This window comes from Myotis yumanensis, unplaced genomic scaffold, assembly GCF_028538775.1.
Source record: "Myotis yumanensis isolate MYYU_CA2020_CCGP unplaced genomic scaffold, mMyoYum1.0.hap1 SCAF_19, whole genome shotgun sequence".
Classification (NCBI taxonomy): Eukaryota; Metazoa; Chordata; class Mammalia; order Chiroptera; family Vespertilionidae; genus Myotis; species Myotis yumanensis.
In genome coordinates, this window is record NW_027223770.1 from 12,109,378 (window position 1) to 12,136,538 (window position 27,161).

At 55.7% G+C, this 27,161-nt stretch overlaps 3 protein-coding genes across 12 annotated transcripts in view; 1 reads left to right on the plus strand and 2 right to left on the minus strand.

Annotated features, from left to right (window-relative positions):
- Nucleotides 1-2,539, minus strand: part of MPHOSPH9 (M-phase phosphoprotein 9) — a 41,607-nt gene extending 39,068 nt beyond the window's left edge. For 5 of the 6 annotated variants that reach the window (XM_070399408.1, XM_070399409.1, XM_070399407.1 and 2 more), the window contains exons 1-2: nt 2,486-2,539; nt 31-293 (exon numbers count right to left, since the gene is read on the minus strand). In XM_070399408.1, coding sequence (XP_070255509.1) covers nt 31-137 — 107 coding nt within the window. In that variant the 5' untranslated portion in view covers nt 138-293; nt 2,486-2,539. The remainder of the gene's footprint in view (nt 1-30; nt 294-2,485) is intronic. The other variant, XM_070399410.1, reaches the window with a different exon arrangement.
- A 269-nt stretch (nt 2,540-2,808) lies between these two features.
- On the plus strand, nt 2,809-16,413 carry MTRFR (mitochondrial translation release factor in rescue). 3 transcript variants are annotated; one of them, XM_070399415.1, is made up of 4 exons: nt 2,809-2,913; nt 4,989-5,171; nt 10,495-10,799; nt 12,067-16,413. In XM_070399415.1, the coding sequence occupies exons 3-4, from the start codon at nt 10,521-10,523 to the stop codon at nt 12,304-12,306; spliced, it is 519 nt and encodes a 172-aa protein (XP_070255516.1). In that variant the 5' UTR covers nt 2,809-2,913; nt 4,989-5,171; nt 10,495-10,520; the 3' UTR covers nt 12,307-16,413. The 3 variants fall into 3 exon arrangements, with proteins under 3 accessions (XP_070255516.1, XP_070255514.1, XP_070255515.1); XM_070399413.1 differs by lacking the exon at nt 4,989-5,171 and having other exon boundaries at nt 12,067-16,412; XM_070399414.1 differs by lacking the exons at nt 2,809-2,913; nt 4,989-5,171 and adding an exon at nt 8,486-8,657.
- On the minus strand, nt 14,643-26,949 carry CDK2AP1 (cyclin dependent kinase 2 associated protein 1). 3 transcript variants are annotated; one of them, XM_070399419.1, is made up of 4 exons: nt 26,932-26,949; nt 21,760-21,857; nt 19,365-19,491; nt 14,643-15,439 (listed from the first exon to the last, which is right to left on the minus strand). In XM_070399419.1, the coding sequence occupies exons 2-4, from the start codon at nt 21,826-21,828 to the stop codon at nt 15,372-15,374; spliced, it is 264 nt and encodes an 87-aa protein (XP_070255520.1). In that variant the 5' UTR covers nt 21,829-21,857; nt 26,932-26,949; the 3' UTR covers nt 14,643-15,371. The 3 variants fall into 3 exon arrangements, with proteins under 3 accessions (XP_070255520.1, XP_070255518.1, XP_070255519.1); XM_070399417.1 differs by lacking the exon at nt 26,932-26,949 and adding an exon at nt 26,335-26,641; XM_070399418.1 differs by lacking the exon at nt 26,932-26,949 and adding an exon at nt 25,100-25,178.
- Nucleotides 26,950-27,161: the final 212 nt, after the last annotated feature.

Consider the following 27,161-nt stretch of genomic DNA (forward strand, 5'->3'; position numbering starts at 1 on the left):
TTTTTAAAAATCTATCTATCCCATTCTTACCTATTAGTACTTAAGTTCAGTCCAAGAGAGTAGGGAGAATTTTTTATATCAGATTCTACACAAGATGAGGTTTTTTGTAAGGGTTTCACCAGGTCAGCATCTTCCATAGTGGACAGAAATTGTTATGCTCTCTCATTGGAAAGTGTAGGTTCTTTCACTGTCTGAAGAAACTGAATCCGGGTCATCTTCAGATGCTTCATCGTCTACAGGCATTTTCAGTTGCTAACATTCAGAACTGTGAAATATCCTAAGTTCCCAAGACTCTGAAAATGAATGGGGGGAAAAATACTACTAAAAAGCCACTAAACCTAGCAACTATCTCTTCGTAACTTTGGCAACTGTGATCCTTTTATACAGGTCTACATTTCGGAGAGCAACATCATTTCCAATAGCCAAAATGCAGAAACAACCCAAATACCCATCAAGTGATGAATGCATAAACGAATGTGGTGTATCCATAGAAAGGAATCTTTTCAGCCATAAAAAGGAATGAAGTACTAAAAAAAGGAATGAAGTACTGAGATATGCTACAATGTGGACAAATATGCTACAATGTGGATGAACATTCTACAATGTGAACCATGAAAACATTATAGGAAGCTCAGTAAAAGACCACATATTGTATGATCCCATTTATACAAAATATCTAGAATAGTCAAATCTACAGAGACAGAAAGTAGATGGATGTTTGCCAGGAGCTGAGGAAAGGGGAGAATGGGAGTGACCAAAACAGGTATGGGTGTCTTTTGGGGGCAACGAACAGTTCTGGAATTACATAGTGGTGATAGTTGCACAACTCTATGAATATACTAAAACCCAATGAATTGTATACTTTAGAAGAATGAACTTTATGGTATGTGAATTATATCTCAACAAAAATATACAGTAGGGGTGGTTCTGCAAAATAGCATCATCTTTTCCAGGTAAGATTTCAGAATTGTATGTGTCTAATAATCAAGGTTCTAGACACAATGCTACTAGGTAACAACTTACATGTCCATTCGTTTAATAAATTCTACAAAGCATCCATGCTTATTGATTTACACAGTGAGTAGATGACAAAGAATACAGTATTTAACTTGGTCTTAAAAACAGCCGATTAAGCCGTTCACCATGGTTGTTTCCCACCGGCTGGAAGGTGGGGTGGAAGGAATGCATTTTGCACTCCACGGCCTTTTGTACCCTGTGCATGCATTACTTCTTTAAAAATAAACTATTTGCCAGATCAACTAAAACTGAACTGGCACTAGGTATACCCAGTCAAACAATATGCCTCCTTCTTAGGAAATTCACGTATTTGAAAAACACACCCAAGACAAAAAGAAAACCTTGCTGCTCACAAAATGTGAAGTTTAGGGAGTGAGACCGAGAAAAGTGATCTAGTGTTCTCGTTCCTCTAGGCTCCCACTTCCCAGGGCCTGGTTTTCACAAAGCACAACCTCAAACGCGTCATCTCACGGAAGGAACCGCGTCCTTCAGGGACAGGTGTGGAGGCCAAGGGTCACCGGGCCGAACCCAATGGATTTCTCCCCAGTGGCTTCGGCCCATCGCCGGCGACAAATGGGGTACTGAAAACGCCGGGGGCTGCGCCTCCCAACTGGCAACGAAAAACGCCTGGATGCACATCACCTCGCTCTTCCACCAGAAAGAACCACAAGCTCCCTGGGGACGAGGACCCGCAGCCCATCGCTTCCTCCCCGGCCGAGATCATCCGGATGCAGGAGATCCAGACGGAAAACCACTTTAAATGCGACGACGCTTCGCCACCCGCGGGGTGAGGGGTGAAGGTTAAAGGGGGGCGGAGGGGTACCCCGATATGCAATGCAAAATTTTTTTAAGAAAACGTCATGGGGAATAGATAGCACAGAAACCGTTTTATATTTCACAGCAACAAAATATCACGCTTTTGATTTCTCCCCCCGCCCCGTTGGGGGGGGAAGCGAAAGGCTGATGGGGTCTGATGCTGCTATAAAAGTTAACGTGCAGCTTTGCTTTGCTTTGCTGGGAGCCCGAGGGGGGAAGAAAGGGGGGATTGCAGAGGTCGGGAGGCCGGACTCCAAAGGCTGGTGCGGGCTCTCGGGTCCACGTGAGAAGGCGAGGGAGGACGCACGCAGTCGCCGAACGCAAGGCCGTCATCCCATCAACTGCGGCCGCGATTCCCCAAGTGAGCGAAGGAAACGAGGAATTCTCCAAGCCCCCCGCCCCTCGGGGAGAGGCGCTCTGCCATTGGGCCGTGCGGGTGTCACTCAAGGGCACCGACGTTAGAGTGGGCGCCCGGCCGCAGGCAAAGCCCCTACACGCCCGAGGGCTGGGGGAGGGCTGCGGCGTGTGGCCGTCGTCTCCCTGGCCCTCTAGCCCGTTAGCACGCTCAGGGCTCCTCTAAGGCCGTGTCTTCTAAGTCTCGTCCCCCTGTCCCCCGAGACCGGCAGCTCCCTGCAGGCGGGCGGCCGCTTACCTGGCCGCCGATTCAATTCAGCGTCGGGCGAGCGGCCTCTCGCGACCGTTAAACTTCAGGGAGCGTGCGCGCGCCCGGCGCCTGGCCGGCGATTGGCCGCTCGGGAGGGGGCGGAGACACTGAGCAGCTGCGCGCGCCGCGACCTCCCCCTTCCCTTCCCTCAGCTGGCGCGGGAGACCCAGGTCCAAGGCCTGGGAACTGGTGCGGGGCGTGGTCATTGTCAAGCCCTCTCGTCTGATTGGTTCTCTGGCAGCTTTACCGGGAAGAGGCCTCAACTTTCCGCATGCGCAGTTGGTAAGAAGGCGGCTGGGAGCCGCGGCTGAAGCACGGCGCATGCGCAGACTCGAGAGTGTGGTTGCGATCCCTATTCGGCGGTGATTCTGGTTCCCCACCAGGTCTTTGGGGGCGGAGGCCGATCGTGGGGTCGGGTAAGTGTCCGCGGAGAAATCGGGCACCCGCACGGTTACCCACGATTGTCAAGGGCTCTGGAAAAGGGATTGGGAGCCCGGACGCCTTGAGTTTTCCGGTTTGCGACTCTGAGTCGCGCAGCCTGTTGACCTGAGGCCCTGCTGGCGGTGCGGTGGAGCCGGTGCAGACACCTGAGCTGCTTTCCCTGCACCTGGTGTAGCCTAGGCTGCGGGGGGTCGGCCTTGGCGCTCTTCAAGGACCGGGGGTAGGGAGGACCGGAGAGGGAAGCCCACGCCCTGCAAAAAACAGGAGAAATGGAACGGTCCCCGTGGACTTGTTCAGCAGAGCCTGATCGCGCCCGTAGCACGCACGCACGCAGCAGGACTGTTGCAGGCCTGGCACATAGTAGGTGTCAGCGTCCCTCCTGTCAGAGCTTTCAAAGGACGAGAGAGATCCCGCGTCCCTCGCCGTGGGCCCCCAGCCCCCCTCACTCGCTCGGTTCCGTCCACATTCTTCAAGCTGGTGAGCCTTTCCCGTACTTGCAGCTTTGAGATTTCCCTCCAGGCGTCCCGAGTCCACGGCGCAGAGGCTTTGGCTGCCACTTAGAGCTGCCTGAGCGGGCGGGACCTCGGAGCTGTGCCTGCCCTTGGGACGAGGCCGCCCATCGCATCCCAGTCCCCCAAGAATCCGTAGCAATAACGTTTCAGCCGGAAAGCACCCGTCTCCCTCCCAGACCTCATGCGGGCCTGGAGGACAGCAAGCTTAAATGAATCGAACCCCCACCCACCCCACATTGTGTTATTCCACCCGCCGATATTATGCTCGTGTTGATACCTAACCAAAGTCCAAATTATTATTATTTTTTTAATATATTTTTTATTGATTTTTTTACAGGGAGAAAGGGAGAGAGTTAGAAACATCGATGAGAGAGAAACACCGATCAGCTGCCTCCTGCACACCCCCTACTGGGGATGTACCCGCAACCAAGGTACATGCCCTTGACCGGAATCGAACTTGGGAACCTTCAGTCCGGAGGCTGACGCTCTATCCACTGAGCCAAACCGGCTAGGGCCCAAATTATTTTTTAATGGTGCTTTTATTTCATTCTTTTAAATGTGTTTTTATTGATTTGAGAGACAGAGGAAGGGAAAGGGGAGAGAGAGAAACATCCAGAGAGTAACAGGGATCAGCTGCCTCCTGCACGCCCCCCACTGGAGGCTCTGCTCCGAAACCCAGGTATGTGCCCGGACTAGGGATGGAACCAGCACCCTCCTGGTTCGTGGGTCCACGCTCCACTGCTGAGCCACACTGGCAGGGCGGAGTCTTTAAATTGACAGCTATGGCGGAGATCTTTCCGTCTTTTACATTGACTGGGATAAGATCAGGCTATTCGGCAACAGTGGCCGCTAGTAGCTAGAAAAATGTAGTGCCTGTTAACCAGGGGGTTATTTTGTGTCATTGGTTTTTATATACAAAGTTTGTCATCGGGGGACCAGTTCTCCACAGCAAAAGAGGAGGAACTCTAAAACTTTAAATCTATAGTTTACTCATTAAATATGGAAGGAAGTGATGAGGTATACATTTAAATACGGATTTTTTTCATCTTTCCCGAGCTTCATGACTTTTCTTACCATATTAGGTAATCCCTAAAGATCTCTAAGTTTGAACCAGGCCTTGTTTGATGAAGGTGGGTTTTTATCTTTCCATTTGAACCTGCCGGGAAGTCCAGCTGTGCTCCTGGCATCATAATTTGTTCCTTGGCACCTGCTTTCCTGGACCACAATTATGACCTCACCTAACAGTATGTCTTTGGTACTTTCAAGGTTTCCAAGTACTTCTTGAATGGGACCATCCCCAGTAAAATAATGAGCAGGTCACTGTTCTAGAAGCCTTTTCGCTCTGAGCTCTAATCAAATAAACGTCCATGAAATCGTGAGTTTGCAGAGTGGGTCTGTGCGCTGAGACCACAGTGTGTGTGGTGTGTCACGGGTTCCTGAGCTCCGTAGTATAGGGATCCGAAGTGCTCGCTGCTTCACATTTGTGGCAACGTGTGATTTTTCTCACCCCAGCTGGTATTACTACCTCCGTCTTACAGATGAGCAAACATGGCCAGAGTTGCGTAGAGAGTCGAGACACTGACACAGGTTGCACTGACTACAAAGCAAGATAGCCTTTCAGGGGCCAAAAAAGTGAGAGGAAGAGTCAAGAAGAGAAAGTTGAAGAAATGAGCTAACTTTAAGGAGCTGGGGAAAGGACGCGTCTGGAGATGTTACAAAAGGTAAAGAAACAAGCTGTAGAAAGGACCTATTTAGTTTAAAAAATGGACCAGCTGCCCTGGCTGGTGTGCTCAGTGGTTAGAGTTCGATTCCCGGTCAAGGGCACATACCTGGTTGCAGGTTCGATCTCCAGCCCTGGTCAGGGTTCCTGCAGTAGGCAACCAATCAATGTGTTTCTCTCACATTGATGTTTCTCTTTCTTCCCCCTCCCTCCCTCCCACTCTCAACAAAATCAATGAAAAAAGTACCCTCAGGTGAGGATTGAAAAAAAAGCGGGGGGGGGGGACCAGCTAATGTTCTAATGTTCTTCCAAGATAAGTCTGAAAGAACCCAGGTAGTAGGCATCGCTTTATTTGTATCAAATACACTCCTACTTGAAAGTGCCTTTACGACATTTAAGTCCCAGACAAACAGAAGCCATCATTATGGTAATAGAGGCGTGAGAATTTTTTAGGAGAAAATGTAGAGGATGGTTATTGCTGGTTTTTTATGTGCTTCTGTCTCATTTTAACAGCCTGGGTGTAAGTTATAAAGTTCTGTTAGATGCCATAAATAGAAGACAATCATGGTGATGCTCATGAATAGGACGGGTGTCATTCTCCATGGGGTCAGAGGTTTCTGTTTAAAAGAAAAGCTGAACGGGATCTTATGGGATGAATGGAAAGCTTTTCTCTTGATCTGCTTCATTGTTGCCTCTTGAACCGCAGCAAGAAGCCTATTAAACTTCGACCAGACCTAGAGTAGCCTCTCCCTCTTCCCCCCAAATCCAAGATGATAACTGCATTTCCTGCTCAACCCGTTATGCTTGTCTTCTTGGAGAACCAAGTCTCTGTGACACTTCCTGTGGGAGAGGCGCTTCATCCTCAGGGTAAACTGAGCCACGGAAAGGCCAGGGTCTGTTTTGGGCCTGAGCTGGCCCAGTGGCTCCATTTGGGAGGGGCTCGCTCTCAGAAGGGTTCCAGGCAACTAGAACAGGAGGGTGAGCCGGTGGGAAAGGCAGAGGGAGGGTGCTCGATCTGACCTCCCATTCTGCAGGGAGCACCAAAACTCACCTTTGCAACATGAATTAGCATTAAGCATTTCTCAGAATCCTCCTCTCACGGAGCCTCTGGTGCCATCAGCTGGCCATTTTGACTATAAAGCTGTAAGGTTGCAATCAGCCTTTTCGAGCTCACTGGACTTGGTCTTTGCCCATTGTTCTGAGACCTGTCTTTTTTTATTTTTTCCATTGATTTCAAAGAGGAAGGGAGAGAGGTAGAGTGATAGAAACATAATGATGAGAGAGAATCATTGATGGGCTGCCTACTGGGGATCGAGCCTGCAACCCAGGCAGGTGCCCCAACAGGAAACCTAACAGCAACCTCCCAACTCATAGGTCAGCGCTCAACCACTGAGCCACGCCAGGCAGGGGCTGTTTTACTGTTTTTGATGGGACTACTAGCACATTGAGAGTCCACACGTGGCTTGTGTTCTGTGTGTACCAGGCAGCGCTGTTCTAGCACATGAATGCATGGGCGCCAGCGTTTCAGGGGTTCATTCTTCAGGTGACCCAGCTTCTTCATCCCCTTGTTCCCATTTCACCTGCTCTGTGAACTCAAATCAATAATCGTTTCACTCTTTTCTCTAAGTAGCTTCACCCAGCTCTCTCCTTCCCACCTCCTCCGTCTCTTTAACGTCCTGATCTTGGGGTTTTCACCCTGCAGGTGGGACACTCCGACAAGCCTTGCTCAAAGCCCTTACCTGGGCCCTTGAAGTGTGTCTCCTGGGCCAGCAGTACAGCCTCCCCTGGGAGCTGGTTAGAAATGCAGAGCCTCGCCCGGCCAGAGTGGCTCAGTAGTTGAACATCAACCTGTGAACCAGGAGATCACAGTTTGATTCCCGGTCAGGGCACATGTCCTGGCTGCGGGCTCAATCCCCAGTGTGGGATCGATGATTCTCTCTCATCATTGATGTTTCTATCTCTCTCTCCCTCTCCTTTCCTCTCTGAAATCAAATAAAAAAAATTTTTAAATGCAGAGCCTCAGGCCCTGATGACCAGTATCTCCTCTAACAAGGTCCCGGGGGGAAGGGGGGTGTGCACCCGACAGGTTGAGTGGTGAGGACTTAACCCCCGTCTTTCCTAAAGCCCCATCTTGGGTCCTCGCCACATCTGCTCCTCCAGTTCGATTTGAGGACACTTCTGTGAGGTCAGGACGAGGGGCACCTAATAGAAGCAGGTTCCAAGGCCCGTCGCAGGCCCTGCAGGTGACTTGGGCCATAGAAAAAGCGTGAGAACCACAGCTCCGTGGCAGGTCATCCATTCCGGCCCATCCTGATGGACACCTTACCTTATCTTTTATGCTCCAGGCCCCTGGGGCTCCCCATGCCCAGGCCTGGCTCCTGGTTGACATTGAAACTACTATTGAACAAATTACCATTCCCTTTTGTAAAGGCCTGACACCTCTAATCTCTAACTTGGCCAAGTGAGAAGGGACTGGACAATGAGCGGCTTCACCCTAAACTGCACTCAGCAGGGATGCGCTGAAGCTGCCGGAAGTGAGGGTGGGAGCCAGCCCCGAACTGAGCTGCCACTCCCAGGAAGGAATCAGAGCTCAGCTCTCCCCTCGGCTGGTGTCCCCTTACCGGCACTTCTGTCACCTTTGTTTTTCTTTTTTAATGTCACGGTGAGCTCTGATTTCAGCTGCTCTTACCGTTCCCCGAAGATTTGGAGTTGCTCTGCGGGTATCACAAAAACTGAAATCCAATCCGGAATCTTCGCTGAGCTTTGGGGAAGTGGAACCATGGGTGTGTTGTCATTTTCAGCTGTCCTTGGAGGAGCGCCAAAGCCCCAGGAGATACCAGACGTCTTCGGGCTCGCCCAGTTGGCTGCTGGGATTGGCTGTTACACAAACCAGCCGTCGCCGGGTGCTGGGGACCTTCCTGAGCTCCAGTGTGCGAGTGGCTCTGAACTGGGACGGAAAGAGAGATGTGAACCACACTGGCCTGCCAAAGCTCCCTCCTCCCGCCCTTCGTCTCCCACTCGCTCCCTTCTTTTGTCACCGGCCCTGCCCCAGGGCTGTCCCACCCGGTCATATTCACTCACGGAAGAGCAACCCCAAGAGACACTCGGGGCTCCTGTCCGTAAGGAATCTAATCCAGGGACCAGACGCTGTCTGAGGCACAAAGGAGTCCTGTCCTGCGGGTTGAAAGCAGGAAGGGCCATCTGGACAGGGACTTGGTCTCGTTCAGGGAATCGTTTCTAGGAGGCGGGTTCTTTGTTGCCGCGACGCCGGGCAGAGTGCCCGGTTTATGGTCTATCATTTTCTCTCCTGAGGAGACTCCTGAAATATTGCACGACAGACAGCGGCAGTTGGTAAAGTAGCGTTTGGTGGCACACTCCTCCCAGCTATGGAGCCCTCACCACTGCACCTTCCTATCCCCCACGGCTGACCGCGCTGAACGCAGGCTTCTCACGGATGGTACGAGGTGGACCACGCACAGTCACGGAAGTGAGAACTAGCCCTGGCGTAAGCCTTGCAAAGTGTGTTGTCTGTAGAAATAGTAGAGATAGGAAGGAAGACTCATCCAAAACTGGCGGGTAGCTCAGTTGGTTAGAGCATCATCCCGATGCACCAAGGTTGCGGGTTCAATCCCAGTCAGTACGTAGAGGTATCAACAGTGAATGCATCAGTAAGTGAACAACAATGGATGTTTCTCTCTGTGTGTGTCTCATCAAATTTTTTATATGTGTTTTTTTTTTTATTTTTCTACTCATCAATTTTTTAAAAATATATATTTCTATTGATTTCAGAGAGGAAGGGAGAGGGAGAGACAGACAGAAACCTTAATGATGAGAACCACCGACCGGCTGCTCCCCACACGCCCCCACCAGGGATCGAGCCCAAAACCCAGGCATGTGCCCCGATGGGGAACCAAACCTTGACCTCCCAGCTCATAGGTCAGTGCTCAAACCCTGAGCCATGCCGGTCGGGCTCTAATCAGGTGGCACAGTCAGTTCTCATACTCCCTGGGCAACAGGGGTTTTGCTAGAAAGCAGCCTCTTGCCTGCAAAGGCACCACAGAAGCCCCTCCCGAGCACTCTTCCCTCTGGCTCTTCGCCTGCCTGGGTGGGTGGCGAAGGCTTGGTCTCCATTCTCCAGAGGAGAAGCCGCCCAGGCTGTGACTCGCCCCTGTCCACATGCACATCTTTGAAGAAGTAACACCTTTCAGATTCCTGCCTCCCTAACCCTCAAAAGAAAAAGAAACCAGAGCCTGTGGGCTCGCCGTGTCCTCACAGCTGCTATCCTCTGCACTTGTCAGCTGAGGCCGTTCCGCTCTCGCTGCCTCCGAGCAGTTCTTTACTCTTACTGTCAATACCACTTTCTTTTTGACTGAGTCCCTCTCTGGCTAGATGACGAGCTCCATGAAGACAGCCTAGCTCTTTTCCACCTCCCGTGGCTCACAGAACAGGGCGCGTGGTGTTTTCAACCTACCCGGCGCCTTCAGGCAAGTCGGCTGGTTCGGTGGGCCTACGCCGCAGACCAGTTGGATCACGTCATTGGCCGCGTATCTGAGGGACGGGTGTTCCTATTCAGACCCAAGAAACCAGAAACATTGAAAAACAACAGCCATGACGTTGATGGACAGTGATGGTTACTGTGCCCCACTGTCTAGGCTCAGCCGTCCACAGGCGACGGCACTCCGTCCGACGTGTGGATTTCAGAGACTCCCCAGCATTTAAATAACGTCCCCAGACTCAGCTCCCACTTCTGCCTTGATGTGCTGTTTAACACATCAAATCACAGCCCTGTTCTGAGCTTCACACTCAAACGCTCTCCTTCCTGAGAAAACAGCACCTCTGGGGCCTTGGAGATATTTCTGGTCCAGCCCGGCCGGCGTGGCTCAATGGTTGAGCATCTACCTATGAACTAGGAGGTCACAGTTCTATTTCCAGGCAGGGCACATGCCTGAGTTGCGGGCTCCATCCCCAGTGGCGGGTGTGCAGGAGGCAGCCGATCGATGATTCTCTCTCATCATTGATGTTTCTATCTTTCCCTCTCCCTTCCTCTCTGAAATCAATATATATGTATGTATACACATATATATATATGTGTGTGTGTGTGTGTATATATATACACATACATATTTTTAAGTCCATTTAAAAAGAGATATTTCTGGTCTGTTAGAAGAAAATATTTACCAGTGGGCAGGATACGGTCGAGTCATGTGTCTTCACTCACTTCCTAACACCCCCCTACGAGATGGTCCTCATCGTCTGAACTGGGACCTGACGTGAACATGGGAGAGGGCCTCTCCCTGAAGGGCTGTCTCTTTTGTCTGATCCAGGTCTTCGGCAAGCAGAGCCCCTGTCCATGGGCACCTTGGGCTCATTTCGCTTTCCTGCCCCGCTGACCAGAATGTGCCCCGTGCTGGCACACGGGTACAGGGAGAAGCCGGCATTGCTGTCCCCGGGAGCAGGAGTCCCTCTGGTCCAGGTGGCAGGCAAGAAGGACCACCCCGCCCTGCTCTCCCTGGAAGAGAGTGATCTGGAAGAGCAGTTTGTGAAAGGACATGGTCCAGGGGGCCAGGCAACCAACAAAACCAGCAACTGCGTGGTGCTGAAGCACGTGCCCTCGGGCCTGGTCGTCAAGGTAGGGGGAGCGGGCGGGGCTTTCTGAGTTCACTAGAGGCTGGCACATCTCGTCCTGTGCAGCCCCCTCCCAGCCCCTCTGGAGCCAGGCGCTTGCTGCCCTTGAACTTGGCAGGCAGCAGGGTTCTCGTAAAAGCATGGCTGCCGATGGCCGCAGCACTGCCGTGGGCGCTACCTCCCTGAGCAGCCAGCAGGCCCGGAGGTCTGGGAGCATCCTCTGCCCTGAGGGGCCTGGCTGCTGCCCTCCATCTCCTCGGAGGCCAGTGACACCCACCCTTGTGAGCATGAGATCAGACCAGCCATTCCCAGCGCTCAGAAGCCTGCCCGCATGGCTGCCTGTGGGAGTCTCCCTTCCCTATAAAACCAAGCTCCCGCATCCCAGCTGCCAGCACACCTGCCCCCCTAGGAAATGGTGCCTCGGTGCAGGGGGACTGCCCGTCCACTCTGTGTGGCCAGAGGCCCGAGAGGCAGCCGAGCCTTGAGATACGACCAAGAGCAAAGCTGGCCTCGGTACCAGCGACACAGCACGGCTGAGGGCCTCGCGTGCTTTAGCTCTTAGTCCTCACAGGCCCCTCCACCCCTTCTTCCCGGCGGGACAGGTAAGGAAGGGGAGGCACAGAGGCTAAGGCACGCGCCAGGCCCTGCCAGCTCTCCCCACCGAGAGCACATCGCTCAGTCTCCACCACTGCTCTTCCCCCGGACGACCTGTCATTCAGGAGCCACGGGGAACAGCCTGAAACCTGACATCATTTTTGTTTAACCTGTTTTATATAACTTACTCCAAATTCTCTCTCAGTGCCATTCTCTCGCCCTGACATCCCCGAATTCCCATCGGCCAGCTTCGCTGGGCCTGGCCCCCACGCTTGGGCATCCCATGCGAATGCCGTGGCGACTGATGGGAGAGCCCCGTTTCCCTCTCGGACAGAAGCTGACCTTTGCACACAAAGTGCTCATGCCCTGCCCACAGCTAGGCATTTCAGTGTATGTTTTCAAAATTATTTTGGGATTGTAAGTTATTTAAAGGTTATCGTTGCTTCTAAACAAAACCACACTCCCAACTAGAAACAGTTGCTGTGAAAGCCACATCCGACATGGGTGTGGGCCAGGGACACGCCCTGGCTTTGTCACCCCTTCACTGGGATTCTTGCCGAGTGTCCTTGCCTCCCGCCCCCGCCCCCTCTGCAGGGACGAGGTCGCCTGTGCTGAGTCCTGGGGTCCCGAGAACCAGCCCGCGGTTCTCGGCTCCGAACCTCCTCTCCCTCCCGCAGTGCCATCAGACGAGGTCCCTCGATCAGAACAGGAAGCTGGCTCGGAAAATCCTGCAAGAGAAAGTGGACATTTTCTACAACGAGGAAAACAGTGTCGCTTACAGAGAAAGACGCGAAGCAGAGAAGAAAAAGCAGGAACGGAAGAAGAGAGCAAAGCAGACCCTGGAAAAGAAGAGGCTGCTGAAGGAGTTCTGGGAGTCGAGTAAGAGCTCCCCGGCGGGAACAGCAGGTTCGGAGTGAGGAGCCGCGAGGCTTTCGAGGAAGAAGGCGGGGTCCCTCCCCCACGTGGCTACAGGGCTTCAAAAGCAGTATTTGAGCCGTTTAAAAAGCGTCAAATTGTTTTATTGCGGATTAAACTGTGGGTAGAGATGCACTTAAAATAAACCTGAGAGAAACGCAGGCGGCCCCTGCTGAAGGACAGTGGCTTCTTGGGGGGGTTGGGGCAGAGGCAGGTCGTCCTCGTGAGAAGCAGCTCCGAGGGGCTGCAGGTGGCAGGCAGTTCGATTTCAGGACCTGGGCTGTATCAAGAAGGGTGTCGCCTTATGTCTTTACGCTGTACATTTGGGTACCTTATTATCAAAGGTTAGGGGGAAAAAAAGGACTATTTTTTAAAAGTATAACTGTTAAAAAGGTCCATTTCTATGGAGACCTGTGAAATTGAGACAAAGATTAAAAACCTGTAGGGTAACCTCATCATCCGCTGGGAGGTCACTGCTCAGTGATACTTAGAGGTCAGCTTAATGTCAGATTAAGAGAATAAAAACAAGCCCTGGCTGGTTTGGCTCAGTGGATGGAGCATCGGCCTGTGGACTGAAGGGTCCCAAGTTTGATTCCAGTCAAGGGCATGTACCTTGGTTGTGGGCACATACCCAGTAGGGGGTGTGCAGGAGGCAGCTGATCGATGTTTCTAACTCTCTATCCCTCTCCCTTCCTCTCTGTAAAAAACCAATAAAATATATTGTTTTTTAAGAAGAGAGAATAAAAGCAAGACGGCACCCTAGCCAGTTTGGCTCAGTGGACAGAGTGTCGACCTGCGAACTGAAAAGTCCCAGGTTCGATTCCGGTCAAGGGCACATGCCCGGGTTGTGGGCTCCATCCTCAGTGGAGGACTTGCAGGAAGCAGCTGATCAATGATTTTCATCATGGATGTTTCTATCTCTCCCTCTTCCTTCCTCTCTGAAATCAATAAAAATATATTTAAAAACAAGACAGCAAAGACATGCAGGTTAGTAAGGCACTGGCCCCACCAGCTGGTTGTACCACATGACCAAGTGGCCTCCCCCATGAGGAAGTAGGCGCATTGTCCCTGTATGTGGATTTACAAGCAGATCTAGAAGGCATGAGCTTCCAGAAACCCGATTTGCTTGTGAGTTTGTTCGACACCATCACCATCCTTTGCCCTGACGGTTGTTTGGGGCTGTCCAAGCAGGTCCATAGCCTGGCTTGTTGGAACACTTCACAAGTTCCCGCAGAAAACTAACGGGAAAGACCCGTGAGGTGAGCAGGTCCATCAGATACAGCGCCTCCCTCATTTCTGCAGCCAAAGAAACTGACCCCTAAGGCAGTGACCTCGTCCGGAAGCTCAAGTGTCCTCCACAAGGCTCTCTAGACCCCTGGGTGCAGTGGGCAGGACCCTTCCCCACTGCAACTTCCACCCCAAGGCCACCAGGTAAGGTACCTGGAACAGCGCACAGGAGCCGGGAAGGGCGGGAGAGCTGCAGACAGGAGCTTCCATTCCCATCTCCTTTCCTGCACCTGTTGGCATCTCTGCAGACCAGCTCACTCCCTAGAACCCTCCCTATGGCCAGTCCTGTAAGGGCGGGACTGCCTCGAGCCTGCGAAACTGCCCATACCCCTGGCAAAGTGAGTGCTCACCCCGTGGGGATTCATAGTACAAGCTCCCTCCACCACTCGGATTCTCACACGCCCAGCACCTCCTGGCGCTGTCCGACACCAGAGCAGCATGTGAGTGGCCACAGTGCATGGAAAAAAGGTTCCTGTAGCACCCAGGAAACGCTCACAGGATTAGCACCTAAGAACTAAGAAGGTCCTAATTGCAGGGGATGGTGTGGGTGCAGGGCAAAGTGAGGAACTGCTCTCACCCCGTTCTTTCCTGGCACCCCCTGAAGTTCACTGCAATTAAAATGCACCACAACACAACTTTGCAACTTCACTGTATCCCTGCCTTGTGACTGCAGCAAACGCTTCCCCAGCCCGTTGTGCTAATCACATCTTCCCATGGCGCTTCTGGGTCAGCTGGGAAAATGCCACCTTTGACAGGTCTCTCTCACCTCTCCTTGAGGAGCTGTTTTTAAAATCCCACTTGAGCCTGGCTGGTGTTGCTCAGTGGTTGAACCTTGACCTAGGAACCCAGAAGTCACAGTTCGATTCCCTCACAGGGCACATGCCGGGGGTTGTGAGTTTGATCCCCAGTAGGGGGCGTGCAGAAGGCAGCTGAACCATGATTCTCTCTCATTGATGTTTCTTTCTCTATCCCTTCTCTGAAATCAATAAAAAGAAAAAATTAAAAAACACATTTTTTAAATGCCACGATTCAAGGAACCCACACCTTGATACCAGTTGTTAATGAAAATAAGCTTTATTACATCAAGTAATAAATACATACAAAGATGCAAACAGTATTAGTCACTTTCTTCCAGATGTTTGGATCCACTGATGGGAAAGGCGGAACTGAAATCTACATACATCCTTAGGGAAAATTTCAGGGGTCCTTGTCAGGCGAGGTTGGAGGTTGAGGTTCGGTAAGTTGCTCTTTCTTCTGTATTTATAACTTGTGCATTTTAAAGATGGACTTCAAAGTACTAATAGTCATGCAAATGCTTAAGCAAAAAAAAAAAAAGTTACACTGAGCAGAATTTATAGTGTGTGGCAAACGCGTTGGCTACTAAAGCGCTGCCGCAGGACTCGCTGAAACAAACCCTCAGAGCTGGATCAGCTCAGAAGAGAAACAAAGAACCACGTAACAGAAATGCATCCAGAAGAGAAACACCAGTATCTGGGAGGCCAACTACGGTTTGCGGTGATAGGTAACTGACGTGCATCATGTAAATCAATGCTTAAAAAAACACAGAACGCCCTGGGTAGTTCCTAACTAACATGTAAACCTAATAACTGCGAAAATCTCCATCTCAGCGACAGGAGGTTCGGAGCCTGACGAGCCACGGGAGGGGCACGGGGAGGAGAAACCAAGCTGTTACCATTCTGAAACCAAGTTTCATCGGAATAGGGGGCATGAGCTGTCACTTCTGGGAAGAAGATGGAAAGCCTTCGCGCTGACTCGGAGGCTAGGACCTGGCGTTCCGCTCCGTCTCAGCCAAGCACTCCCGAACCAGCCCTCTCGCGTGGATGATACCTGGAAGAGAAGAGGCAGGGGCTGGGATCATCCTCCGGACCCGGTCCAGGAGAGGAACCCGGTCTGGGAGAGGAATCCAGTCCAAGAGAGGACTTCAAAGGAGGAAGAGGGTCCTTTCACGACCAGCCAGAGAACCCTCGCACTGAACTGGGACCCCCATCCAACCACCCAGGCCTCCACATGGTTTAAACGGCTCTAAAGGCCTAGCCAGTTTGGCTCGGTGGATAGAGCATTGGCCTGCAGACCAAAGGAAACCTGGGTTCAATTCCGATCAAGGGCACGTACAAAGATCAATAGGAAAATATGCTCGGGTGAGGATTAACAAAAAATAAAAGATATATTACACACACACACACACACACACACACACTCTCTGAGTGGCCATATTATTATGACCACCCCATCAGTACTTCGTTGGGCCTTCAATACTGCAGCAATTCTTTTTGGCATTGACTCCACGGGATGTTGAAAGGTGATGTGAGGAATCTGACACCATGCCTGATGAATAGTACTGTCCAGTTCTGTGAGATTTGATGGTTGTGGAACCAGCTGCCTGGTGGCTCTTTTAACTTCATCCCACAAATGCTCAATTGGATTGAGATCTGGTGATTGTGGGGGCCACCTAAGCAAGGTAAAATCTCCCTCATGTTCTTGAAGCCACTCCTGCACAACACAAGCACCGTGGCATGGCGCATTGTCTTGTTGGAAGAAGCCATCTCCATTGGGATACACCATCAACATGATAGGATGAACTTGATCAGCAACGATACTTAGGTATGTTGTGCTATTCAGACGTTTATAATGATCTGGCCCTCTAGCAACTTCAGCGGGAAATTATAGCTAATTTACCTACAAACGTCAGGTGGTCATAATAATCTGGCCACTCAGTGTGTATATATGTATACTAATAAAAGGGTAATATGCTAATTAGACCGGGAGACCTTCCGGACAAAGCCATGGTGGTGGGCTGAGGCAGAGGCAGTTAGGGGCGGTCAGGCCAACTGGGGGTAAGCAGCCCGGTGGAGGGGGGGCAGGTGGGTGCAAGCAGGCTGGTGGGGGGGGGGGCAGTTGGGGGTGAGCTGGCTGGCGGAGGGTGGCAGTTGAGGGCGAGCAGGCCAGTGGGGGGGCAGGTAGGGGGTGAGCAGGCTAGCAGGGGGGGGCAGTTGGGGGCGAGCAGGCTGACAGGGGGACAATTGGGGGCATGCAGGCCAGCAAGGGGGGCAGTTGGGGGCAAACAGTCCAGCAGGCAGAGTGGTTAGGGGTGATCAGGAAGGTGAGCAGTTAGAAGCCAGAGGTCCTGGATTGTGAGAGGATGCAGGCTGTACTGAGGGACACCCCCACTCCCATGTACGAATTTCATGCACCGGGCCACTAGTATTTGTGTATATATATATATATATATATATATATATATATATATATATATATATATACACACACACACACACACACACATATATACATACACACACATACACATATCCCAAAATTCACACAAGAAGTAATTTTGATAGAAAACACAGGTTTATAATTAAAAATTGTAAAGTTTTTATTGATTCATAAATTATACAGTATAGGGTTATGTATGGAATAGCATATTGGGTAAATGGATTATCATGTCGCAATAGCGAGCACCATTAACTGTTATTGCCTGAGCAGCCGCATTATCGAAGAATGGTCTGATGATGCCTCCAGCCCAAAATCCGCACCAAACAGTGACACGTTGTGGATGCATTTGTTTCTCAACAATCACTTGTGGATTTTCTGAACCCCAAATGCGACAATTTTGTCGATTAACCAAGCCATCCACAACGTGTCACTGTTTGGTGCAGATTTTGGGCTGGAGGCATCATCGGACCATTCTTCTTCGAAAATGCGGCTGCTCAGCCAATAACAGTTAATGGTGCTCGCTATTGCGACATGATAATCCATTTACCCAATATGCTATTCCATACATAACCCTATACTGTATACTTTATTAATCAATAAAAAATTTACAATATTTAATTATAAACCTGTGTTTTCTATCAAAATTACTTCTTGCGTGAATTTTGGGACACCCTTTATATATGGCACTAACATCTCCACCCCCTCTCTCTTCTTTAAATGTTTTTATTAATTTCAGAGAGGGAGAGAGAGATAGAAACATCAATGATGAGAAAGAATCATTAATCAGCTGCCTCCTACATGCCCCACACTGGGGATCAAGCCTGCACCCCGGGCATGTGCCCTGACCAGGAATTGAACTGTGACCTCCTGATTCATAGGTTGATGCTCAACCACTGAGCCACACCTGCCCGGGCTCCTTCCCCCTCTCAAAGCCCTTCCCTCCTGGGGTCTCCCTAACCCCTTCCTTCTGCACTCAAGGTGCCGCCAGCCAGCTCTTTCCTCAAGACAGGCCTCCACACCAACTGTATTCCCATCAGGTGGCACGAGTACCATCTTTAAGCCTGACTCACTTTGAAGATCCCACGCCTTAAAGTTGCTTTTCGTTGTGTGTTTTTTTTTAAATATATTGATCTCAGAGAGGACGCGGGGGAAGGGGGAGGGTGGTGGGGAGAGAGGGAGAGAGAGAAACAACAATGATGAGAGTCTTCTGTATATCAAAAGGTTTTGGGTTGGAATCCTGATCAGGGCACATACCTAGGTTGTGGGTTCAGTCCCCAGTTGGGGCGTGTATGGGAAGCAACCGATAGATGTTTCTCTCACATCAATGTTTCTCTCTCTCTCTCTCTCTCTCTTCCTCTCCCTCCCTCCCTCCCTCCACTTTCTCTGAAAATTAATGAAAACATGTCCTCAGGTAAGGATTTTAAAAATTCCATAAAACATTCTGGGCTCACTGGCTGTTGATTGCCGACCTATGGACAGTGCGCCACACTCCCTCCCACTGTGGCCCTCTCACCTGCTACCACATGAGCTGGCCGCTGGGCAGGACCAGCTGCCCACCCAGGCTGTGCCCAGAATGGCCACTGGGTGTGCCACGTGCTGACTTCACCACAGCTCCCGATTCCCTGCTAGACCCTGAGGTTCAGCATGGTCCCAGGGACTTCCATTCAGGTAACCAGGACATCTGTCTGACTCTAACCGAGGCCCGGGTGACAGAACAACGCCCACCTGGCCCCGGGTTGGCCAGGGTTCAGCTCCACACCCACCCAAAGCCCTCTCCGGTTCCAGCCTCTGACGGCCGGTCCCCTTCCCACTAATGCCTGCCTGTGCTCACCAGCCCAGCCCAGCCACCGGTCCCCACAAGGCTCCCTACGCACCAGTCAGTCCTCTGCCGGCCCTGCCTGTCACCATGGAGCCGCGACCCCCGACAGTGGCCCCCACGGATGCCTCTGTTTATAACCAGCCTTTCCTCCAAGGTTGCTTCCCGAACCCTCTGAAGATTCCCAAATCCCTCCTGAAATGACCCTCACACAGAGGCCACTGGGCTCTGAGCTGCCACCTTCTAAAATAGAAGTTCTCCCTCCTCCTCTCCCTTCACAGGGCAGCCAACGGCCTCCTGTCCTCTGAGAGCCACTGGTCACTCATGTCGTCGCCTGGTCGCCTTTTCCCTGTGCTATTCCCTCCATCACAGAAGCACTCAGGCACCCCTCTCACCTGCCCCGGACTAGCACAGACGACCCCCACCCCCCGCGGCCACAGGAGGGCAGCAGGGAGGAGGCAGAGCTCCCAAGAGTCCTTTTCAAAACAGACGGACCCTCCTGGCAGCCACGGGGCGGGCAAAGCTCACGGCTGAGCTGCCCCGCTTAGAAGCCCCTTCCCATCAGACCCCCAAACCCACATCCCAGAGCCGCTCATCCCACAGCAACTCTAACAAACCGGGAGCCCCTGTGGCTCGGCGACCCCCCGCCCTCCCATGAACCCCTAGAAAACTTCCATAGCAGTGATGGGCCGGGGCCTTGGGGTCGCCTGCTGGACGCACCTCGTTTCAGTCTCTCCATCGCGCTCTTGCTGCCCGCGTACGTGGGCCGGATCTCTTTCCCCAGCTCTTCGATGATGGCCAGCAGCTCAGCATATTTGCTCTGGGGCACCTGGCTGTTCCCTGTTCCCTAGAATCAGAAAGAAGGTTCAGATGGACAAACCCACCTGACTCCGACGCCAGTCAGGGGCCACCACGTGCCTGTGGCAGCAAGGACAGGACGGAGGGAGGGCGGCGGGCGGAGCGCTGTCCCCGCTGAGGGAGGGACACCTACAGAGCAGGGAGGTGGCCCGACTGGCCTCACACTCCAGGAACCCACCCAGCAGCTTCCAGAAAGCTCCCTGCTTCTCCATGGCCTGTCTCCTCAGCAAAGGCTTCACTAAGAATGTCCTAGGGCCCAGGGGGACGAGCAAGTACAACCCAGGGGCTGAGGGTGCAGAGCGAGTGGAGACGGAGGCCACGCCTGGGGTGGGCAGGACTAGAAAAGTCACCCAAGGCCATCTGGACGGAGCCCACCTTCCCCCGCTGGCAGGGCTCCCCCCACAGAAACCCTTTTGTCCAGACACCTCAACAGCCCCAAGCAGCACCCAGACCACAGACCAGAGGCCAGGTTCCCCATGGGCCTCTCCCTCCTCCATCTCCATCTCCTCCTCCTCCTCCATCTCCATCTCCATCTCCTCCTCCTCCTCCATCTCCATCTCCATCTCCTCCTCCTCCTCCATCTCCATCTCACCCTCCTCCATCTCCATCTCCTCCATCTCCTCCTCCTCTTCCATCTCCATCTCCTCCTCCGTCTCCATCTCCTCCTCCATCTCCACCTCCTCCTCCTCCATCTTCCATCTCCTCCTCCTCCTCCATCTTCCATCTCCTCCTCCTCCTCCTCCATCTCCATCTCACCCTCCTCCATCTCCATCTCCTCCATCTCCTCCTCCTCTTCCATCTCCATCTCCTCCTCCGTCTCCATCTCCTCCTCCATCTCCACCTCCTCCTCCTCCATCTTCCATCTCCTCCTCCTCCTCCATCTTCCATCTCCTCCTCCTCTTCCATCTCCATCTCACCCTCCTCCATCTCCTCTTGCTCCTCCTCCTCCTCCTCCTCCTGCTCCATCTCCTATCCTCCTCCACTTCCACCTCCTCCTCCCCAGTGGCACCAGGACCGGCCTTCCCTCCTGGAGGCCCTCGCCTGCTCCTCCCTCCTTCTCTGCTGCCTCTGCTGCTTAGTCTCGAGGTCCTTCCTCTTCTCCTGGTCCAGGTCCTCAGCCTCCTGCCAGCGCCTCCTTGTGGCCCCGCACTCCTCCTTCCGCTGCTCCCGCCACCGCCTCATGGCCAGGGCGTTGCGCTGCCTCTCCAGGCTGCGCTTCAGCCCATCCTCCCGCCGCCGCCGCTTCTTCAGGCGGTCCCTTTCCCGGGCCCGGGCCCGCTTCTCCTCCTGGGACAGGATGGCCTGGCGGGGCATGGCCGGGGAGCCACCACCTCACCCCCAAGGACAGTGTCCGTGGCGACCTCAGAATGTGGAGTTCCGGCCACAAGAGAGAACCTTGCAGCTGGCAACCGTGGGTCCCTCCACAGGCCACGTCTCCCTGGCAGGTGCCAGGGAGGCTGAAGTGGCTGCCTCCACTATGCTCTGACCACCCCGGGAATCCCCACTTGACAGTGAGAAAACTAGGTCTCGGCGAGATTGCCAGGTGGGGTCCTGTTTTCAGAAATAGCAGAACCAGAGCCCGGCCGGCATGGCTCAGTGGTTGAGCATTGACCCATGAACCAGGTCTGGGTTCAATTCCAGGTCAGGGCACATGCCCGGGTTGCAGGCTGGATCCCCAGTTATGGGGCGTGCAGGAGGCAGCCAATCAATGATTCTCTCTCATCATTGATGTTTCTTTCCTTCTCCCTTCCTCTCTGAAATCAATAAAATTAAATATTTTTTTTAAAAAGTGGCAGAACCAGGTGTAAACCCAAGTAGCCTCGCTCAGGGGCCACCAGCTCCTCACTACATGCATCTGGACTCCTCTTTGCTGGGGCTGCGACCTTGGGGGGGGCGGGGAGTGGGAACCGGACCCCGCCCCTCTGTTCCGGGTCAGACCCAGAGTCAGGTCAGGTCTTCTTCCCCAGGCATCAGGCACAAGGCCCACCAGGGACATACAAGGGTTGGTGGCCCCCCCCAACAGAACCACAGCCCCCAGGGCTTCCATCTTTCCCTGAGCTCCCCATCGCCCACCCCAGCTCAGTGTCCCCATGACACACCCTGCCACCCTCTGAGATGCCGCAGGCCCTGAACGTGAGTCCAGCCGGGTCTGTGACCTGAGGAAGCTCGGATCACTTCCATCCATCATTTCTACTCCTTCGTCTCTCTCCCACCAAGTCCCCGGCCCCTCGCGCTGCGCATCACCCCGCCGCCATACCTGCGTGTAGCCTAGAGATGGTGGTCCGTAGTCGCTCAGCAGCTGGCGGTACTGGGAGGACGTCGCCATGCTGGTGGAAGGCGGGTGGACGCTCCCAGCTAGGGGGGAGGAGAGAGCAATCAGGAATCCCGTAGCGGTGACCAGCCGTCCCCGAGGCGAGGATTCGGGGCCTGCCACAGCCCCCCTGCCCGGGACCCATGCCATCAACAGTGGCCTATCGTCTCCGCAGGACAGAGAACCCGGCTCCTGTCCTCTGGCTTGGCCTTGGCCGACCCCTGGCCTCGACGACTGATCGTAAAATGTAACTAGCAGGCCACTGGGCTTCGCACCCACCGAAGCAGCAGACACACTCCTGTGGTCCGAGACCTCCTTCCCATCCCTGCAGTCGGCTGTGGTACCCACGATGATAGGGGCTGCTCCGCTCAGCCTAACCCTCGCCAGTCTCCCTGTTCCCCAGGGGCCGATCACCGAGAGCCACACCACTGCCACAACGGCCCCTGCAACCGAGCTGGTCCTCCCCACCGCCCCCCCCCCCCCTGCCGCCCCGGGCTGCGACATCCCGTGGGCCCAAACCTCGGCGGGACCATCTGAGCCCCTTCCCTGGGTGCACGGGACACAAAATCAGGAATCTGGAGTAAACCACGGCCTGTGTGTCCTCAGACAAGCCCTCACCCTCTGAGCCCGTCACCTGCTCCCCAAAGAGGGGGCAGGACTCTTGAGAGTCCGAGTCTATGCCCAGATGACTTGCACCCAAAGAAGGGAGGGGTTGCCCCACTCATGGACTGCAATTCTCGGAGACACTGTCCCCTGGCAGCCAGGGACCACGTGGGGCCAGGGCCCGGCGCAGGAGGGCGTCTCCTGATAGGGGTGAACCGGCGGCAGGGGATTCCCCGGCTCCCGCTCAGGAGCCGGAAGCATGCAGACCTGTAATGGCGTCCGAGTGGCCATTAGCGGGGAAAGGATGTCCTGTGGAATTACAAACAGCGGTAACCATGGAGAATTTACCTAGCCCTCCTCGGCAGCTGCCCGCCCGCCTCCACGCCCGGCCAAGGAACAGCTCCCCCCGGCCTGCCGCCTGCAGAGCCAAACCGGCTCTCTCACACGCAACACAGCGGGCTCTGCAGACTTGGCCCCGGGGAGGGACAGCTGGTGCCAGGCTGGCCAAAGCGACCAGCTGCTCATCTCGTGTGGGCAAGGGGAGGGGCAGGGAGGGGGAAGTTCAGGAGCTCTGGCTGATGGGGATGGAAGGGGCCTCGAGAACCCGGGAGCTCCTGGCTGGAGAGAGAGAAACAGGCCAGAGAGGGTGGGCGCTGCCCCAGGCCACACAGCACAGGGAAGGCTGACCCCAACGCCTGTCCCTGTCCTGGAGCGAGGGACAGCTCTATCAGTTCACGCTCAGGCCTGCCCTGGGTTTACCCACTGGGAGCCTAGGATTACGCTCAAGGATGGGACACTGGGCTGCCGGCATGGCTCAGGGGTTGAGCGTTGACCCATGAACCAGGAGGTCACGGTTCGATCCCCAGTGTGGGGCGTGCAGGAGGCAGCCGATCGATGATTCTCTCTCATCATTGATGTTTCTCTCTGTCGCTCTCCCTTCCTCTCTCTAAAATCAGTAAAAGGTGTTTTTTTTTTAAAGCATGGGATGCCCAGTCAGGACACTTGGATACGGCCACTCCAAGAGGGCATCTGGGCACATCACGGGGCAGCTCTGAGCCTCTAAAGCTGGAGGAACACGCACTGGGGGAACGTGCTCCTCTGCATGGGGGCTGCGACCTCCACCCGGGCACAGGGTTTGGGGCAGGATGGCTGCCCTGAGCTCCCCTCACCCTATCAGCCAAACCCCGATTTCCTGCACTTTCTGATGTGGGCACTGAGTGTGGTCTGGTGAGCTCAGGCTTTGCAGCCCCAGAACTGGATCCTAGGCCCGACCGAGACAGGTTGTGACACCTCCCAGGATGCTCAGGGTGAGGCTGGGGCTGGCGTGGATCATCCCAGGGCACTTCACGGCATCTGGGAGATGCCAGCTCCCTGGCAGAGGTGGGCCGGCAGCCCCAGGCATCCTCCTGGCCTTCTCTCCTACAGGCCAGGGCCTGGCCGAGGAGCCAGTCCAGCTGTGCCACACCTGGCTGTGTGACCGCAGACAAGCCCCTTCCCCCTCCGGGCCTCGGTTTCTCCACCTGTTTGAGGCAATGGTCTAAGAGCTCTAGGTTGGGTGTTGGGGGCTAAGGGAGGAGGGAGGAGAAATTGCCCCGTTTGGGTTGGGGGGAGGGGAGTCAGGCAGTAGCTCAGGGCAGGTGACCCCCACTGGGTGCCAGCGCATCCCTTACTCTGTGTTGAAGGGGAGGGGGGGGTTGTCTGTGGCCCTGGAGTTCCACTCAGGCCCACTGCTTCCTGCAGACCCCCAGGGTCGGGCTGCACGAGGCCAGGGAGAAAAGCCGGCTGGGTGTGCGCGCTGCGTCTCGGAGCCGCAGACAATGCGCGCAGTGTGCGGGGACCAGGGAGGCCGAGCCGGGGAGGGACTCCGAGGCCAGCAGCTCCTGGGGCCAGGCGCGCCTCCCCGCCCCCACGCCAGACAAAGAGCGGCCTGGGCCTGGGGAGCTGGCGGCCTTCCCGCCACTTGGGGCGCCTGGGGGGGGCTCTCCGGCGGGGAGGCGGAGGCTTTGTCTAACTCCGCCACTGCCACCGCGGGCCAGGCCGTGGCTTGGCAACCCGTGCGCAGGAGGCAGGGCTGGAGGGCATGAGGGATGATGACAAGGAAGCCCGAGGAGCGGCCGTGGATGGAGAGTCCATCTTGGATGCAAATGGCAGGGGGAGATGGGGCGCTGGGAAGGGGTCCACGCGCAGGGGGCGGCCCCCACCGGCACCCCAGAGAGCCGGGGACCTCGGCACCCCTCCTGGATCTCGCCAGAGAAGAAGACCCGCGCCCAGGCGCTGGGCAGCCCAGACCGGCTTCAGGGCTCCTGAGCGGGTGCCTGTCACTCATGCCCCAGATCCCAAAGGTCCCAGGGCAGGGCCCAGCGCAACTACCCCGGGGCAGGCCCGCGATTTCCCGCCCGGCTGCGAGGCTGGCGCAGGACCCTCACTCCCCCTCCCCACCCCAGGATGACAGACGAGGGAGGGAGGGAGGGAGGGAGGGAGGGAGCCTACCTGCCCACAAAGCCTATCTCTCTGAGCTTTGCAGACCCCAGAGCAGGTGAGAACATTTGAGAAAATAGTCCTGTTTGCTCTTGGGGCTCAGAACCCACATTCAACTACACCCCCCCCCCCAATCCATACCTGAATCTTAACCCTTTTTAATCCCCAAGTCTGCATCCAAAAAGTTAAATGCCTGTGCATTCACCTGTGTGTATATGACTGCACGCTGATTTTTTGGGTCCCTCTGCAGATGAGTGGAGTTAAGGAGTCACCGTTTGGAGACAAGGCCGAGCCTGGCCGACTGCCAGCGCCAGCGTGGCATTTCTGACCGGGAGGCCAATCCCCTCCCCGGCCTCTGCCCTCCCCCCCCCCCCCCCAAGGCGCCTAGCTTTTGGGGAAGTCTGTGTCCAACCAAGTGTCTAAAGAAGAAGGGGGGAGGGGACAAAGCCGGCCCCTCCAAACTCCACCAGGTCACAGCCCCTCCCGGGCTCCTCCGGCCCCTGGGGCGAGGCCCGGGGCGCAGCCTCCAGCGGCCTGACAACTTGTGGAGGAGTTTCCTGGGACCTCCCGGCCGCAGCCCCGGGGGAGGGAGGGGGCGGCCCCTCCCGATTTGGGCTGGAGGAGGCCTCCCAGGTCCAGACTTGGGGGCCCCGAGATGCGGAGCCCGCCCGGCTCAGTGCACCCCCCGACCACCCCCCACATACACACACACCCCGCCTGCAAGCACTAGGGACCCCCGCTCCTCTCCAACTTCCTCACCGCGCACGCCAGGGGGGACCGCCCGCTGCCCGATCTGAGGACCCGGCTCCCGCGCGCCGGGCTGGGCCCCCACTCACGGCGCCCCCTGCACCGCGGGGCACCCCGTCCCTGCCCAGCTGCCCTGCGCCCTCCCGGGCGGCTGCCCCTGGCCCGCCGCCGCCCCCGCCCTGCCCAGGCTGGTCTGGCCTCGCACACGTGCGCCCCTGCAGCCCGGGCCCCCCAGCGCCGGCCTGCACCCCGCTCCCCACCGGCGGCCCGCGCCCCGCGCCCCGCGCCCGAAGCGGCCCGGCCGCTCCCGACTCCCGCCGGCAGGGGCCCTCGCCGAGCCGCCCAAAAGCTGGAGGAAAAAGGAGCCGCGGAAGCTCCCCCCGCCCTCGCCCGCCACGCTCCCCGCGAGCCCTCGGCCGCCGGCGTGGGGGGGACCGCGGCGGCCGCCCGCGCCCCGAGCCCCAGCCCGGCCCCGGCCCGAGGCCCGGCCCCGCGCGGGGCGCACCCGCCAACTTTGGCAGCGCGGGCGCCGGAATCATGGCGGCAGCGGCGGCGGCCGCGCTGCCCCGGGCCGGGACCCGGTGCCCGTCGCCCCCGGCCTCGCGGGGCCCCCGGGGACCCTGCCCGGGCGCGCGGGCCCCCAACTTGGCGGCACTTGGGGCGCGGCGCGCGCGGCCCGCGGGGCGCACTCACCGGCGTTGAGGGAGGCGGCGGGCATGTGCGCGGTCAAGTTCGGTTTGTAAGACATCCCCCCGGGCGGCGGGGCGCGGCGGGGCCCGGCCCGCGAGGCGGCGGCGGCGGCGAGGCCGGGCGGCGGCGAGGCGGGCCCGGCGTCCGTGCGCCCGTCCGTGCGCCCGCCGAGCTCCCGCGCACTTTTTGTTGTCGCCGGTCGGGCCGCACCGGCAAATATGGCCGTCCCTCGCCCGCCGCCGCCGCAGTATATCACCCATACATCGGCGGGCGCAGGGGCGGCCGCAAACTTTGAGCCGAGCCAGCGGGGCCGGCCCGGGCCGGGAGGGGGCGGCCCGGCGTCAGGGGGCGGCTCCGCCCGCGGCCGCGCCCCGCGCCGCCCCGCGCGCTCGGCGCCCGCAACTTGGCAAAGTTTGGGGGGCTGGGGTCCGGGCGGCGCCGGCGGCCCGCGTGGGTCCCTTTCTTCTTCGGCGCCTGGAGGTTTCTGATTTTACCGCTTAAAATAAAAAATAAAAAAATCCTTTTATTTTAAATAGCAAGATGGGGTTTCAGCATTACTTTCCGTCCCCTGGCCTGTGGGGGGCAGGGATGGAAAATTACCTGGAGAAAATGGTGGCGAGTGGTATTTTTAAGCACGTAGATCCTTCCAGACGCCGAGGTCTGGCTCTGCCCCAGAATCAGAACAGCCAATTCTTGACATTGATTTCAAATAAATGCCACGTCCCTGTCTGTAGTAAGTGGCTGTTAACCCTTTGGGGCGCCGGCGACTCCTTGGAGACAACTGACAAAAGCCAGGAATGTGCCCCCGGGAGAGCCGCGCTGGCATTTAC

What these genes read in the sequence shown, in the direction of transcription:
- CDK2AP1 (XM_070399417.1), bottom strand. Translation starts at nt 26,389, where the DNA reads ATGTCTTACAAACCGAACTTGACCGCGCACATGCCCGCCGCCTCCCTC. An exon ending in CATCTCTAGGCTACACGCAG is followed by an intron (nt 19,492 to 21,759) that starts GTATGGCGGCGG and finishes TTCTGATTCTAG; the next exon opens with GGAACAGGGAACAGCCAGGT. An exon ending in GATGGAGAGACTGAAACGAG is followed by an intron (nt 15,440 to 19,364) that starts GTGCGTCCAGCA and finishes CTTCTCTTCCAG; the next exon opens with GTATCATCCACGCGAGAGGG.
- MTRFR (XM_070399415.1), top strand. Translation starts at nt 10,521, where the DNA reads ATGGGCACCTTGGGCTCATTTCGCTTTCCTGCCCCGCTGACCAGAATG. An exon ending in CCTCGGGCCTGGTCGTCAAG is followed by an intron (nt 10,800 to 12,066) that starts GTAGGGGGAGCG and finishes TCCCTCCCGCAG; the next exon opens with TGCCATCAGACGAGGTCCCT.